Source organism: Lolium rigidum, chromosome 3 (assembly GCF_022539505.1).
Source record: "Lolium rigidum isolate FL_2022 chromosome 3, APGP_CSIRO_Lrig_0.1, whole genome shotgun sequence".
NCBI lineage: Eukaryota > Viridiplantae > Streptophyta > Magnoliopsida > Poales > Poaceae > Lolium > Lolium rigidum.
The window spans coordinates 75,882,690-75,899,519 of record NC_061510.1 but is presented as its reverse complement, the minus strand read 5'-3'; the positions used below and the strand labels follow the sequence as shown (position 1 = coordinate 75,899,519).

Here is a 16,830-nt window from a genome sequence, read left to right as displayed (position 1 = left end):
TTTTAAAATAAGATGGAGAATGACAGCCTCTAAGTCGATTTAGCTATAGCCACTGACATATGTTTGCATGATGGATGTGGCCGAAACTATGTCTTGGAAACCATTCAAAAAAAAACTATGTCTTGGAAGAGGGTCTGTTTCCGTTTTGAGAATCTTCAAAAAGAATTTATTTTTTCCCCTTTCAAACAGGGATATGCCTTCGTAGTACTCCTTAACCCCAGGAGGCCCATAAATCCCGGAAACCTGTCAGGCATCCTGCACTTTGTGCCTTTTATTTCAGACGATAAAAACAAGCAACAGGATCACTGTCGAACAGCTAGCAGCAAAAGAGAGCTATTGCCAGAGTGAAAAAGGAAGATAGTTCAGAGCGCTGACAGATAGCAAAGCCCCACCATCCAAGTCCTACTACCAGCGATCGAAGTCCTACGAAGCTAAAGCCCTAGCTCCCAGCGAGGCCGTGGGTTCGGCTGTTCATCCACACGCTCGTCGACACGTGCCGCCCGTCCTCTCCCGCCTCTCGGTAGATCGAGCTCGAGTTATCCATCTGACCATCTTCCAGCTCGATCGGGATGCATGACGTGCGGCTACCTTTACTGCCATTCGTTCGTACAAACACTTCTCTCGCCTCTATCCCCCTCTTTCTCCAAGCCGTGGAAATTATCATCGCTACGTACTGTTCCGGCGCCAGCGAGGGGTCTCGCGTGTGGGTGCCGAACTACTCATCAATCAACTCACGCACCCTGCCCCACCCTACCACCACCCACAAAGCTACAGTACTGAGAGAGACAGACAACGCAAACGGGTGGTCGAGCTAGTGATTTGTGCTGATTCAGAGTTAATTTCTGATATGATTGAGTAGATAGAGGCATGGAGCATGTGAGTACAGAGAGAGAGGGACTTAAGGCGCACCGAACAAGCATATGATCAGACCCCTCTCTGCTGCCTGTCGTAAAGTAACAGGAAAGAGAGAGAAGAAAGGAGAAGAGAAAGAGAGAGCGGAAGAAGAAGGAAGATGGGTCGTGGGAAGGTGGAGATGAGGCGGATCGAGAACAAGATCAGCCGGCAGGTGACGTTCGCCAAGCGCCGGAACGGGTTGCTCAAGAAAGCGTACGAGCTCTCGCTGCTCTGCGACGCCGAGGTCGCCCTCATCATCTTCTCCGGCCGCGGCCGCCTCTTCGAGTTCTCCAGCTCATCGTGGTACGTACCAACGCCCTTTGAACCTCCGTGCATGCATAGATCGGTCGCCTCCGTCCTCAGTAAGTAACACAGCTGACAGAAAACACATCCAAGTTTGGGCTGTATCATCGAAATGCCCCTTTAATCCTTTTATTAGTTAGCCAGTACTTTCCCCTATTTGGTTTTGCTTGCCTTTATGGGAGCAGGTTTCAAGGATTATCAAATTTGGCTTGTGTTTTAGATTCATCACTTGCATCTGGATCGATCTTTATCGTACACACACTCTCTCTACTTTGTAGTATATCCTTCGTTTCTACCATAATCTGTTCATCTTTTCTGTGGTTGTTTTGGCCTCCTTTTGATAAGCGGCAAGATCTACTTGTTAAGATTTTTTTCCTGATTATCAGAGCTTTAAAAATCAAACCGGTTATATTAGGCACTGGACCTATCTGTATAAATCAGATCGAACCTGAGGTAGATTTGTACCAGATAGCTGACCTGCACGTACACACATCAAAAGAAGTACACACCCTGGAGCGCTTGCTATAATCGGCAAGCCCATTTCGAGTAAACTTGCCGCATCTTCCTTCCACCCTGGAGCTTCTGTTTCGTTGGTCCTTTGCAGTACCCGTTTATGCTTACCAGCTGATCCATCTTTACTTTGCTCACTCATGCATCCAGTGCTAAAACAAGCAACCCCGCACGTGTGGCGCCCATGCATGTACGTAACACTTACACAGACCCCAAGTTTCTGTTCTAGCCGTACACAAAGCTCAGATTAAGTTGGTACGTAGTCTATCTTACTGTTCCATCATTACTGTTCCATATTGAAGGTAGCAGCTGCAGCCCAAAAATCTCACCCATCTTCATTGAGCCCTGTGTAGATCCACTCGGTGCTGTGTGCTCTCTCTGACTGCCCAACCGTACATCAGATATCAAGTGACATTTTCCATCGAACGTCATGTCAAGCATAGCTAGCAGCCCAGCTTTGCATGCAATATACTGATTGGAATGGGTTGTTTGTACCCACGTGATGAAACTGATAGATGCAGGCACGTACAATACTAGTACTTTGAAGTTTACGTTTTTCGATAAAGGGCGCTTTATTACTCAAAACTTTGAAGTTTACGTGCATGAAGAACAACGTCCGTTCGGATTTGTTTCGTTTTCTAATGAGGATCACAGCTGTTTGAAATTGAGGTATTTATTATAACCATCTTGCGCAACACTTAGCCTTGTAAAATCGTGTATAGTGTAAAGCCAGTTTGAAAAAACACTTCAGGTGCACAACATTTTCAGAAATTCACGATCCTTGATGGAATTTGCTTTATCCTAAGCAACTATGGATGGCCTTCCTGATAATCTGAATGGTGTGTAGATTAATAAAATGGAAACCTTGAATCTCCACATGATTCCGTAAAAGGCTGATCATATCACGTTAAGCATTACAAACAAGATTTGAGTTTCTGCTGAAACCATAAATCTCTGAGAGATGTACTAAATCGGCACCTTCAGGTTCATGCTTCACTTATTATACTACAACTAGTGCTGAATTATATTTTTTTTCCTTTGTTCCTAATACTTGATGATAAAAACTTGAATGGGATTGGAAGTTCTGTTTAGCTCATAGGACATGAAATAAAGTTCTGCTTAGGTCACTGTTCTGAATGAACATGCACCAGTTGCTTCACATAGAGTCACTTGTACCACACCCTCCAGTCAATTAGATAAATTAAAACTGAAATTTTTATTAACGTTTGTATTGCTACCTGATTTTGGAGGTTTCTTATGAGTTGACTTACGAATCTCTATGCTTATAAACAAAGGAAATGAGAGAAAAACAAAACCTCATTTAGCGCTTCTGAATATTGAAACAATATTTCAAAAAATTGCTAGATATTTCACAATTTCTAGGTGGGAGTGGAAACCGCCATAATTACTATTGTCGAAAGTAGGGTGATGATTATTGAAATACCTCTGAAGTCATCGGCTATGTGAACAAGTATAGCGATATGCAATACTTGGAGAAAACACTAGTGCGCAATGAGGAGTGGCACCTTGATGGAGTATGGTGACTAAGAGGTACAATGTCAGGGTTATTAAAGTGGGGCCACTACGAAGCACAATGGTTGCGCAATCGTGAAAGAGGTGAAGTCGAGTAGCTTGTGAGAAAAAAGTGCCAATAAATAAAAAAATCATGATTTGTAGTTTGAGTAATGCAAATTTCATGCTCTTTTCCTCGTCTAGATGGTGTTATCATTGAAATGTTAGAATATCCACGTGCATTGTGTTTATAAGTGTAAAATTTCTGAGAACTCGGAGCAACGTACGAGCAATCAACTAGTATATATAGTGATGATTACATGAATTCAATTAAAATTCTTGTTGAACGAAAGTTATTTTATCTTTCCTATCTTTTTTTCGAAATTGAGGTTTTACAACTGGCCTCTGCATCAAAAAGATTCACACTGGATCAACAAAAGTTTGCCAGAGCAATTCGTCTACGTTGGCTTTGGCACAAATGGAAATCTATCTGCACAAGCCTTGGGTAAGTCTCTCCACGCCTTGCGATGACATGGATCATCAACTATTTGACGCTTGCACTTTGGTAACCCAGGGAGTTGGAAACACTGCGAAATTCTACAAGTCGCATTGGCTTGAACACTAGTAGGGTAAGTGTCATCTGTGGCGCATTTAAATGCTTATTCGGTGTCGCACGGGTAGTGCGCCACAGAATGCACGCCATAAAAATTGGATTTCTGTGGTGGACCAGCCCATGTGCCACAAAATATCGTCTTTCTGTGGCGCACTGTGGCCTCGGTGCGCCACAGAATTAGTTTTAGGCGCGCTACAGAATTAGTTACTTGTATACACGATTTTGTACTGCCTGCTATACAAATACAGGTTATATACAGCAATATACAAATATTATACAGGTTATATACAACATCATACAAATATAATATAAATAGCATGTACAATGCACATATATAATATAAACAACATCATCACAATACTTAGAGCCCGATCGAGATACACATATAGTGCCAAGTGTCAAATTTTTACATACAAGTCTTAATTCATAGAAAGTTCATCATCTCGAGATACAAATAGACGAGAGTCACTACGATCATCATCGCGATGAAAGTGGTCTTCATCCGGTTCCTCCTCCGCTCACTCCTCTCTCCCGCCAGGCTCGCTTGCACCGCCCCTGAGTGTGTAGTGAATAAAATGGAAGAAAGACCAACATAAACGAAGAAGGCCAACACAAATAAGAGCCAACTAGGATCGATTAAATAAATGCCTCACACATTGTTGGTCAAAACAAATATTAACATTCAGAGATGGCGACAAGTCCGATGCACAAGAGATTGATATTTGTGCCATCTTACCAGGCTCACTTACGCCACCCCAGAGTGTACGGTGACCAAACATTCTAATCATCGGCACTATTGTCGTTGTGGTGAACAGACAGATGCCATGGGATGGCTTAAGTTGGAGCCGAATGTGCGCTAGAGGATTCGGGGGAGGGTTTGGTTAACAAGGAGAAAGAGTTTGGAAAGAAACCGGTATGTTATTCCTTAACTTGGCCCTTGGCCAGAGGTAGAAGATGTACAGTACAAGTTTCCTCCTATCTGCTCATGAACAGCCTACTTTCTCTCTAGATGCGATCGTCCGTCCCGCGCAGGGGTGTGCTCCCTCTCCTTATATAGGGGAGAGGGTGGCTTATAAGGGAAGAAACCCTAATGGCATCTTTGATGAGCTAAGCTACTTTATAAAGCTTGTTTGGCCTTGATGACACCGGTCTTGTCTTTAATCAGGAAGAGATGACCTCGTCCGGTACCTTTTACGTCACCTTATGCTTTAGCTTCAGGGCTTCGATTAAAGCTGATTTGCTTCGCTCATTCTTGTCCTCTAGTCCTTGAGGGAATTTTTGACCAACGTGCCGACATGCTACAGTACCCCCTGATACCGGTTTGCCGGTATCCTATGCCGGTTTTCCAGTATCTCATACCGGTTTTCCGGTATCTTTACCCTTGTATCTCAATTTCTCCTCTTGGGCATATCTCCGGCTTAGATATCACCGGTTGCCTTTACTCCGGTATACCCCGTGTATACCGGATTGTTTCATCCTACACTGTTAAACTAAGCCTTCATAATCCGGTTTATTCTTTAACCCAGTTTAGTTTAAGCCGGTATCTTTATCTTTGAGCTCCGGCATCTTTTGCCTCTGTACCTCAATCTCTTATGTTTCTCGTACTCCGGTATACCGCTCCTGGTATACCGGTTTGTTTCAACTTAGCACAAATCTCACTCAACTTTGAGCATCCGGATTAATCTTTAATACGGTATACAAATGACATCTTGTGACATATTTGCCATAGTATTGGCCTACCGGGGGCCATCCCCCCGACAACTATCTTGAAGAAAGACCAAAATAAACGAAGAAGGCCAACTCAAATACCAGCCAAGTGGATCAACTAAATAGCATACCTCATACTTTGTTGGTCGGAACAAATATTAACATTCTAGGACGGTGTTAGTGAGAAACGTAGGATGCACAAGAGATTGATATTTGTGCAATCACACCAGGCTCACTAGCACCGCCCCTGAGTGTAGTGACCAAACATTCTAATCATCGGCACTAAAATGAAAGAAATACCAAAGTAAGCAAAGAATGCCAACTCAAATACGAGCAAAGTAGTACCAACTAAATAGCATGCCTCATACTTTGTTGGTCGAAACAAATATTAAAATTCAGGGATGGAGTCAGTGAGGCTAGGTAGGATGCACAAGAGGTTGATATTTGTGCCATCACACCAGACTGACCGGCTCCACCCCGGAGTGTACGAGTGACCAAACATTTTAATCATCGGCACTAAAATGGAAGAAATACCAAAGTTAATGAAGAATGGCAACTCAAATACGAGCCAAGTAGTATCAACTAGATAGCATATGTCTCATACTTTGTTGGTCGAAATAAATATTAACATTCAGGGATGGTGTAAGTGAGGCCGGGTAGGATGCACAAGAGATTAATATTTGTGCCATCACACCAGACTCACTTGCACCACCCTCGAGTGTACGGGTGACCAAACATTCTAATCATCAGCGGACTCCAATACGAGCCAAGTAGTATAAGCTAGATGGTATGCCTCATACTTTGTTGGTCCAAACAAATATTAACATTCAGATACGGTGTTAGCGAGGTCAGGTTGGATGAACAAGAGATTGATATTTGTGCAATTACACCAGGCTCGCTAGCACCACCCCCGAGTGTAGTGACCAAACATTTTAATCATCGACACTAAAATGGAAGAAAGACCAAAGTAAACGAACAATGCCAACTCAAATACGAGCCAAGTAGTATCAACTAAATATCATGCCTCATTCTTTTTTGATCGAAACAAATATTAACATTTAGGGATGGGGTAAATGAAGCCAAGTAGGATGCACAACAGATTTATATTTGTGCCATCACACCAGGTTCACTCACCCCACCCTAGAGTGTAGTGACCAAACATTCTAATCATCGGCAATGCAAATAAAATTAAAGACCAAATCCTTATGAACTTGCACCCAAATGCTTTACAAAAGGGAGTAATGTTGGGTGCCTTCCTATTTGACAAATTCAAGGGATAGAAACCAATACCAAACTGAAAGGTGATTGAACACAATAATATAGGTACCTACCAGGGCTTAACCAGTACCAAAATAACCAAAATAACCAGGGAACACAATAATATTGGTCAGAAAACTTGAACTGCTAAGCGAACATGAGAAAAGAAAATAGAACCTCCAAGAACTCAAATAGCTCCACCACTCCATCTCGAAAAGCAATTGCAGGTACACTTACTATAAAAAAAACTACCATAAGAAACATTTCCGTTTCCATTGTAAATGGTGTCTTATATATAGATAGAAATATATATATCAATTGTTTGTGCTTTCCTTAGAGAATTAATTCTAAAAATGATGGCACATGAATTGGCTTCTGCTAACTACTAGCAAGAATTCAAAATAGTATGCAACAAGGATACAATAGGCTAATATGCCTGATGAACTATGTGGGTCACAACTCATAAGGAAGCTACACTATATAAAATGTCTGTACTAAACCAATATGTTCATCAAAATGGTACATCCGATCCGCATTGCAAGGTGGATATAACCTGAAGGAAGATTTTCTGCCGGTGTCCGGTGCTTACCATTCTTCCATGAGGATGGCCTTCTCCGGCAGCGGGATGATCTCGATGGGGTGGTTGTGCTCAAACAACGCCTCCCTCTTGGCGTCGATGATGTTGTAGAGCATGAGCTGCAGCCTGCGGCGCACCACGACGCCGGGGCCGCGTGCCGCCGCATCGGCGTGCAAGTCGGAGACGACGTGGTCCATCTCGGCCTCCCACATGGCCCTGTACTGCTGCACGACGCGCACGGTGAAGAAGGGCAGCATTATGACGCGGCGCATGCGGCGCCAGTGGTCGCCGTACTCCGTGAAGACCATGTCGGAGTTGTTGGCGGTGAAGATGTCGAACAGGACGTTTCGCGGGCGGGAGCCGCGGGTCCGACACCACCACCAGGTTGCGCACGCCGAGCCGCAGTCGGAACACGGGGCTGTACCGCGCGTAGAGACGCGTCAGGAGGCGGTGGTTGAGGTCGTTGCCCACCTGGAGCCAGTTGCCAAACACCGACACGACCACGGGCCCCGACATCGCATTGCTGGCGCCGCGCTTCCCGGGCACCGCCGCGATGGCGACGACGAGGAAGGCCGATAGTAGGAAGCTTACCGCGGGATGCGGCGGAGTTTGGAGGAACGGGGAGGCATCCTGGTCACCGTGCTGCCATGCGCCCGCGGAAGGAGGAGGGGGAGGAGGGCGGCTGCGGAAGGGGAGGAGGGAGGGGATGGGGATGCGGAAGGGGACGCGTACGGGCATATATAATTGGGACCATTTCTGTGGCGCACCGAGAAAGGTGCGCCATACAATGTCTTAATTCTGTGGCACACCAAAAAAGATGCGCCACAGAAATAGTGACCCACCATATTTCTGTGGCGCATGTGCGTCTGGTGCGCCAAAAACATGCTATTTCAATAACGCACCCTGTCTAATGCGTCACAGAAATATTTTTTGTGACGCATGCAAAAGAGGTATGCCAGTGAATAGCCTCCCACCTATTGCTAGTTTCGTACTAGTGGAAGGATCCCTCTTACGGCAGCCCCTCCTACTTTTTGCCTCCTCCGGACACAAGAACAAGACGGTTGCACATGCATTTGGCCATGATGCTTGGATGCCAGTCCTCCTCCTAGTCCTCCTCCTGCCACCAAATATCATGGAACCTAAATGCCAGCAGTCTCTACGCTTACGCCTTGGCTTATTAGACACAATTGATTGGCTCGATTGCCTCGGCCAACCATAACATCATTTGGGAAGCATGGGCCTCGCCAATGTGCAAAAACTTTTCATGGCTTGCTACCCAAAACATGCTTTGGACCACTGATCGCCTGGCCACAAGAGGATGGCCCCATGACCCACTTTGCCAGTTGTGCAAGGTTGTGCTAAATATGCGGAGCACATGCTCTTTAGGTGCCGATACTCCCCGAGAATCTGGCATGCGATGGCTGCCGATGTGATGAAAATTTTCAAGCCCCATCCTCCCTCTCTGGTGTCAATAACCTTTGGGCGCACATCGCAAAGCACAATAGCCTCCCGGCGAAGGGATTACGATCTGCCATGATGCTTGTCTGCTGGGAGATATATATAGGAGTGTAATGCTAGGGTCTTCAACAAAAATCCTCTATGCCCATGGTGATTGTGGCCACGATCAAAGAGGAGGGTCGTGCCTAGATCACGGCTGGCGCAAAGCACTTCGCTCAGTTGGTGCCCTGATTTCCTGCAAAGAAGGGTTTTGCCTCCTTCGTGTCGCATGTTTGTGATGTAATTCTTTTCTTTCCTTGTTTTTCAGTCATGTGATGTGGCTTAGGAATTGAGGTTGATTTCTACCTCCTTAATCAATGAAAAGGCACTTCACTAGTGCTAATTGTTCTTTCGAAAAAGAACTTTATACTTTCTAAATAAAGAAAAAAAGTACCAAACGTACATGTGGAAATGGTCAAATTCCAAATAAAATAATTTGAAATAATTAAAGTAAAGGGTATATTTTACCCTGAAACGGATATCTTTGTATCTTTTTTTCACACAACCTTATTTATTAGAGTTATTCAACAGAGCCTTACAAAAGAGAATACCCGGATCAACCCAAAGCCACCTCACTAGTGCTAATTCTCGCAACACCTATGAACTTGATGAAGGGGGTGAACATGTCGGAGCCGCTTTCCTTGACCTTGTAGCTACACACATCATCTAAAAATTGGAGGCTACACAAAGCGGGAGCACAAAACATCCCAGCGGACCCTGAACATCCATCGATGCACATGCTCCAGAAGTCGCCGACGCCATCTATCACTAACACAACTTCAGGACAAGGATAAAAGTATTAACATTGCTAGACTAGCCATCGGCGTCACCATGGCGCAAGACAACACCACCATCCTACGCGAGTACATCATGCCACGCTCCAACACCGAGTACTCTCTCTCTAGAATACTAATATATCTCTTGAATGACACCATACTTGTGAATTATATGCATATATATAAATATAGATATATATATATATATATATATAGATATGCTTGCTTTTGTTTAGGTCCTTACAGTTTTTAACCATACTAGCTTGTTGTAGTTCATAATACATGTCATTTTAAGCACTTAGGCGGTGAACTCATTTCTAGCGGAATATATTCCTACAACCAAAAATCTGCCACATTATGGCGTAGTATAATGTTATGTGTACACTTAATCTAAATATTACTAAACATATTAAAGTAAAATAGCAGTGTTTGAATAAATCAGTATGTATAACTCGAAACAAGAGAAGGCTATTTTCTTAGAAAATAAGAGGAGGATATTTTCTCCATATATTGTACTATATGTCTTCCCTTATCAATCTAATTTCCTACTAGATTCCCATTAACTTCTAGATATGACAATAAGAGATAATGTATTGTAACACCTATATTTAGTGTCTTCTCGTGATGACGTGGACACCTAAGAGAAAACGAGGCTTCTCTACCATTATACATGCTCTTACGAGGGTTTCAATTATGACTTGGCGGAGACCCAATGTTTTTTTTGAAATGGAGACTCTCGACCCAGGCTTTGCATCGAGTGATGCATACAATTTTTATTGATGATTATTAAGTTTAAATGTAAGTCTCACAAAATATTACATCATGGGTCACATAGGGTTGGGACATGAATCAAACATCTAAAAACAAGAGAAAACATGTGGCAACTCTGCGCTACCATGTTAATCTAAGATCAAAACGCCAGCTAAACTGGTTGTATATATTCCGTGCAACCTTCTTTAGCCAGTCACCCAATATCCAAGTCCCTGCGTTTCTCCATTGGTTGTAGGAAGGACCACATACGGATCCAATTCGTAGCCATTGGTATTACCTGCATAAAAGAAGTTGATTTTGCATTGTTAAAAATATAATTATTCCGAGTATTCCACATGGCCCGTAATAAAGCACATACACCAACTCTGGTGTGCACTTTATCTTCGCTAACCAATTCCCAAACAAGTTCGTAATATTTCCGCCATACCATTTTTGCAAAGGGACAAGCGATAAATAAAGTTGTATTGTTTCATCTTGATCACAAAAACAACATGTACGACTCCCTTGCTAGTTCCTTTTTGCTAAATTATCTTTAGTAAGCAAAACTTTCTTATGCAAGAAACACATAAAAATTCTAATTTTAAGTGGTACTTTCATATTTCAAATGTATTTGCGAAGAAACTTTGCCTAGTCATTCATGTAATCTAGATACAAAGATTTGACCGAAAAAATGCCAGATGTTGTTAACTTCCAGATAAAAACATCTGATTGTGTGGTCAAATTAACACTGATTAAGCGGCTGCATAAGTGTGTCCATCTATCCTCCATGTTTCCCGCAAGTGCCTGTCTAAAACCTATGTTTAAAGGTACATGTGACATAACATGAGGAACCGAAACTTGTTTCCGTTGGACAATGTTATATAGGGAGGGATATTGTTGGGAGAGAGGCGTATTCCCAAGCCATGTATCTTCCCAGAAACGAGTTTCTTCTCCATTACCTACCGTGAAGGACCTGCGTTTGAAAAAATCATCTTTCGATTTCATCAAACCGCGGCAAAAAGGGAGATCCATAGGTTTTGTCTTAACTTGGGATAGCGATTTTGAATGAACATATTTATTTTTTATAAGCTCTTGCCATACACCCTGTTCATTTAGCAGTTTAAAAAGCCACTTGCGGAGTAAACGCTTTTTTTATCTCCGGCGCTTCCACACCTAGGCCACCTTGATCTTTGGGTCGACATATGATGTTCCAACGAGTCAGTAAATACTTCTTCTTATGGTCATCACATTGCCAAAAAAAACTTTGATCTAAAAAAAATCGGTCTTTTCCTAACCTTTTGGTATTTCAAAGAAAGAGAGCTTATGATGTTCCAAGGAGTCAGTCTATGCTTCTTCTTGTGGCGGAGACCCACTGTAGTACCCTAAGTGTCGACAAAGACTATGCCGTTGAAAATTAAGTGTGTCAGTAATAATTTACCTTTGAGATTTTGCACATCCATAGAACAAAAACAACAAAATAAAAGTCTCGATACACAAACATCGTGATGTTGTATCGACTCCTGAGGTGACGAAGGACCATTCCTGAACTTATGTTGTCATCCATATTGGATAATAAACTCCCTCACCGTGTCCTTCAACCATGTAGATACCTCCGTAAAGAGGCCGCAGTTCTCCATATGCTGAAGATACGACCATGAACGGGGCAAAGCACTGCACCGGTAGGTAAACTGCATAAGAGAAGAATTGTTTTATCATTAAACACGTTATCATTTTTACACATCAATAACGACCAAATAATGGCAAGCGCCCCCACCCTAATAAGTAGTTTAAACCTAAGATCCACCCCATTAGGTCAGTAGCCGAAAATACTAGCATTTCTTCGTGGCGGGTATAAGGTAGAACCTAATTGGATGATTGACCATATAGATCTTGCAAAATGGCATTCGAAGAATAATTGCTTTATTGTCTCATCGTGATGCCAAAATACACACTTTTTACTGTCCTGCCAGTTGTGTTTTGCAAGGTTGTCCTTAGTAATGATTACCCCACGACGAAGGTACTATACGAAGACCTTTGTTTTTAAGTGAATCTTCATCTTCCATATTTTCATAATATTATTTACTGGATGTTAAGGGTGAATCAACGCTCTGTATATTGAATCCGCAGAGAACTTTCCATTCTCCGCTAGATTCCAGCGAACTCGTCTGCTCCATTTGACAGTTGGACGAAAGCCAAATGATGTAGGAATGTGTTCCAATCTATCCGGTGGGGCCTGCTAAGATCTCTTCTGAAAGTCACACACGGTAGATTAGATTCCATCACCTTAGCTAAGATATCATCCTTGCGACGCATAATATTGTACATAACTAAATATTGTTCTCGAAGAGTGGCATTACCTAGCCATTTGTATTCCCAGAATCTAAACTCAGATCCATCCTTAATAGAGAAAGAGATAAATGGGAATAAGTGCCTCTTCGTTGCCATAAGGCTAGCCAAAAAGTGTGAATCCCCATGATTCCAAAAAAAAACATGAGAAATCACAAGTGAGCCAACATAATTTCATCTTAGTATTGTCTGCCAAACCACATCTTCATTAGCAGCTTAGCCAACCATTTTCCTAACATAGTTGTTTTATTAACCTCAAGGTCATGAACACCAAGTCTTTCTTGGCATTTTGGACGGCAAACAACATTCCATTTTGTAAACTAGTATTTCTTCTTCTCACTATCCATTTGCCAAAAAAAACCTTGATCGAAAATAGTCCAATTGATGCAAGACTCCTTTGGGAAACTGGAATAATGATATAATATATAATACCGTATTGGTTAGTACCAATTTAATGAGGACCAATCTTCCACTCAATGATAGTAATTTTCCTATCGCCGCATCTGAAGTTTTTCCTCGACATGCTTACATTCAACAATTGTAAGCCACAAAAAATGAATCAGAATACCTAAGTAGCTAATTGAAAACTGACCAATAACACAAGAAATAAGCTTATCATATAGGTTGGCATCATCTTGGGCCCCACCAAAGCAAAACAATTCACTCTTATGGAAGCTAATTTTCAACCCTGATAATTGTTCGGAAGCTGTTATAATTAATTTTAGAGTTCTCGCTTTCTCAATGTCATGTTTCATAAACATAGTCGTATCATCGGCATAATGCAGAATAGATAGTCCACCATCAACAAGGTGAGGGATACCCCTTTAATTTCTCCATCAGCCTTGGCATACTCTATAATGATAGCTAGCATATCAGCCACAATGTTAAATAACAAACATGGGTGATAATGGGTCGCCATTCCTTAAATTTTTTTTTCGTCTGGAAGTACTTACCAACGTCATCATTGACTCTGATGGCAACACTTTCTACGAAAATAAAGTTATGGATTAGAGCTCGCGTCACTCAGCTAAAAAACTTGCATCCTGAGTGTTTGCTGAAGGAAAGACCAATTAAATTTATCATAAGCTTTTTCAAAGTCAATTTTTAGGATTACACCATTTATCTTTTTACGATGTTACTCATGGATAGTTTCATGCAAGGTGACAACTCCATTTAGAATATATCTTTCTTACATAAAAGCCGTATAAGTAGTCAAATCTCACAAAAATTCATATGCTATATGGAAGTATACCTTACAATTTTCAGTTTACTAGCTTTTCCTATATGTGTATTCGGCGTCAAATGTATTTAAATTTTTGCACAGATCACAGTATAATTTATTTTTTTGAAATGGGGGCACAACCAAGTCTCTTCATCAAAACAATGCAGATGCTCTTTATTTCCTTATTGATAGCATAGTTATAATTATTACAGTTCACAGATCTAATAGGATCAAGATCAATCAGCGAAAGGAGCAAAAAGCATGTGCCAATGACCACAGTATAATTTGTTTTGCTTGATTTTTTATGTGATCAGCATGTACAAAACACTTGAGAGATACCGCACCTGCAACTACAATTCACGGGAAGGACCTCCGGTGGAAAATGAAGTAAGCCTCACAAGTGCCACTAGTTCCTAGATATTATGCATTTATGTAAGAGACTCCAGAGTTTAGTTAGAAACCAGCTATGTCTCTTTGATGACAATTATTTCTGTACACTATTCCTCTGTCTTCTAATATGTTACTATTATATGTTTGTTTCATGCTAAACATTCATTTTTATGCTAAATAATAATGATATATTATTACCATTTATTTTAGATTCACTACATCATAATTTTTTTTTATCTCGTGGAATAATATCTAGAGCAATACCTTACCTTTTCGGACTATTATTAACAAAAGAGCTAGTGAAACATGGAGTTACCATGCAGTTCCTTATTTCTTAATCCTTCTAAGCTTCCCATTTGTTGGGACACCACATTATTTTTCTACTATCTTGTTTATTTTGCAATATGTGTATTGTTCTGCACCTTTTAGATTCTTCATTTTCCTGTAATTGTTATATCATGTGAACTAACGCTCCATGTACTGGTCCATTCTATTCTTGTTGAAACTAGATTAATTACCAGGAATATCTGAAGCTGAAGACCAGAGTTGAATTTCTTCAGAGTTCACAAAGGTAGATGGTGCTAAGTAGTTACTTTTGCTGTTTACACTGTTGCTCTTACTTACCGGCCCTCGTTCTCATATCACAGAAATATTCTGGGTGAAGATCTGGGTCCACTTAGCATGAAAGATCTTGAGCAGATTGAGAACCAAATAGATGTATCCCTGAAGCATATCAGGTCTAGAAAGGTAGAAAACTTGAACATCTCTAGTTACGAAAGTTAAAGGTCACCAGCTTCAGATGTTTTTTACTTTTATAGACGTATACTGTTTACATTGAAATAGAAGAGAAAAACAAATAAAATGGGGTAAATTACATTCTCCTCCGGTCTGCATCTAAAGATGCCGAGTTATTGCAAAGGCATTACAATATATGGACCATATGACGACATTGGAAGTTGCAAGCTACATATGGTGGGATGTATTAAGTTTGAATTCTCTTAGTGAAAAAATTATCTACTTCAGACTTCAGATCATTCAAATGGTGTTAATTCCATCACTGTTAGGGTTAAACATACAGTTTCGCATAAATGTATGAGAGATTTTAAGATTAAAATCGTGATACTTCTCTACTATATACATTTTTCTATAGTTTTATCGTAAACATGTGCATTTTTTTATTGTGATACGTGCTGAGTTATGACAATTGACTGTCATATGTTTTGCAGAATCAAGTATTACTTGATCAGCTATTTGATCTGAAAAGCAAGGCAAGGATGAACTTGAGATCAAATTAGTTCTAACATTACACACTCCTTATGTTGCTAGTGTGTCTTTAATGGCTGATTAAAATGATGTTTTGCAGGAGCAAGAATTGCAGGATCAAAACAAAGACCTGAGGAAGAAGGTAAATATCAATGATCTTACAAGCTACAGTTTTTTCGATCCCTATATAGAACTTTGATAACTTTTTTGTTAATACAGCTTACCTGCCTATGCTCAATGAAGTTTTCAAACTACACTGCATACAAACACACATGACTTTAAGCGAGGAAAGATGATCGAAATGCGTAGTAGCTAATAAGAACTCTTTGACACATGATTTCTTGTATGCGCCAGTTGCAAGATACGAGCTGTGGAGAGAATGCGGTCCATATGTCCTGGCAAGACGGAGGAGGGCAGAGTAGCTCCAATGGGAATGGCATTGATCCTTATGCGGGACTCCTTCAACACCAGGAACATGAATCCTCCATGCAAATTGGGTATGTTTTTCTGCTTGCTAATTCAGAATGAGCTGTAACTCTGACCTACAAACTTTAGTACGTGTCCAGAACTTGATTATATCATTCATCGATCGATCGGCCCAAAGATTAAATGAATTGTATTCCCGCTGTGAAGGTATCATCAAAACTACATGGACCAGCTGAACAACGAAGATCACACGGCTTCTCAGCACCCTAATGCACAGCCTGGATCGTCTGCAGGTTGGATATGATTGGTTGGTCTGGCCCTGCGTGCCGTGTGTAGCTAAATCTGGATGCCAGTTCTTATATTTTCGTGTGGTCAACGTGGTTTGTATCTACCGTATTACATATGCTAAGGGCATATAAAATGATTGATTAAACAATCTAACTTACAAAATAAAATGTCGTCTAAAGACACAAATATCTCATACAAGTGTTATCCTGGACAGTTAATGTTTGTGTGCTCCTGAATTTTTCCATGATTAAAATAATACATTTTGTACAATGTAGAAAACTGATTTATCTTCCTCAGTAGGAGATACGGAGTAAGGTTTCTGCACCCGGGTGAATCTGCACCCTTTATCTGAAAAGCATTTTGAACATATTTAAAAATATTAAAAATTACAAAAAATGTCTCGTGTATATTTTGACAAGTTACATGCTCACAAAATTGTTTCAGCAAAAACTGACATGTTTTGTACCATGTGTAAAAAGGATAAAAAATATCTCGAGAA

At 41.1% G+C, this 16,830-nt stretch overlaps 1 protein-coding gene across 1 annotated transcript; it reads left to right on the top strand.

Moving 5' to 3' along the window:
- Positions 1–908: 908 nt before the first annotated feature.
- Positions 909–16,497, top strand: LOC124696918 (MADS-box transcription factor 1-like). The gene is made up of 8 exons (XM_047229580.1): positions 909–1,197; positions 14,279–14,351; positions 14,864–14,925; positions 15,002–15,101; positions 15,581–15,622; positions 15,718–15,759; positions 15,972–16,114; positions 16,251–16,497. The coding sequence occupies exons 1-8, from the start codon at positions 1,013–1,015 to the stop codon at positions 16,345–16,347; spliced, it is 744 nt and encodes a 247-aa protein (XP_047085536.1). The 5' UTR covers positions 909–1,012; the 3' UTR covers positions 16,348–16,497.
- Positions 16,498–16,830: the final 333 nt, after the last annotated feature.

Coding starts and splice junctions, on each gene's coding strand:
- LOC124696918 (XM_047229580.1), top strand. CDS start 1,013: ATGGGTCGTGGGAAGGTGGAGATGAGGCGGATCGAGAACAAGATCAGC. Junction 14,352..14,863: donor GACCTCCGGTGGAAAATGAA/GTAAGCCTCACA, acceptor TGTTGAAACTAG/ATTAATTACCAGGAATATCT. Junction 15,102..15,580: donor AGCATATCAGGTCTAGAAAG/GTAGAAAACTTG, acceptor TATGTTTTGCAG/AATCAAGTATTACTTGATCA.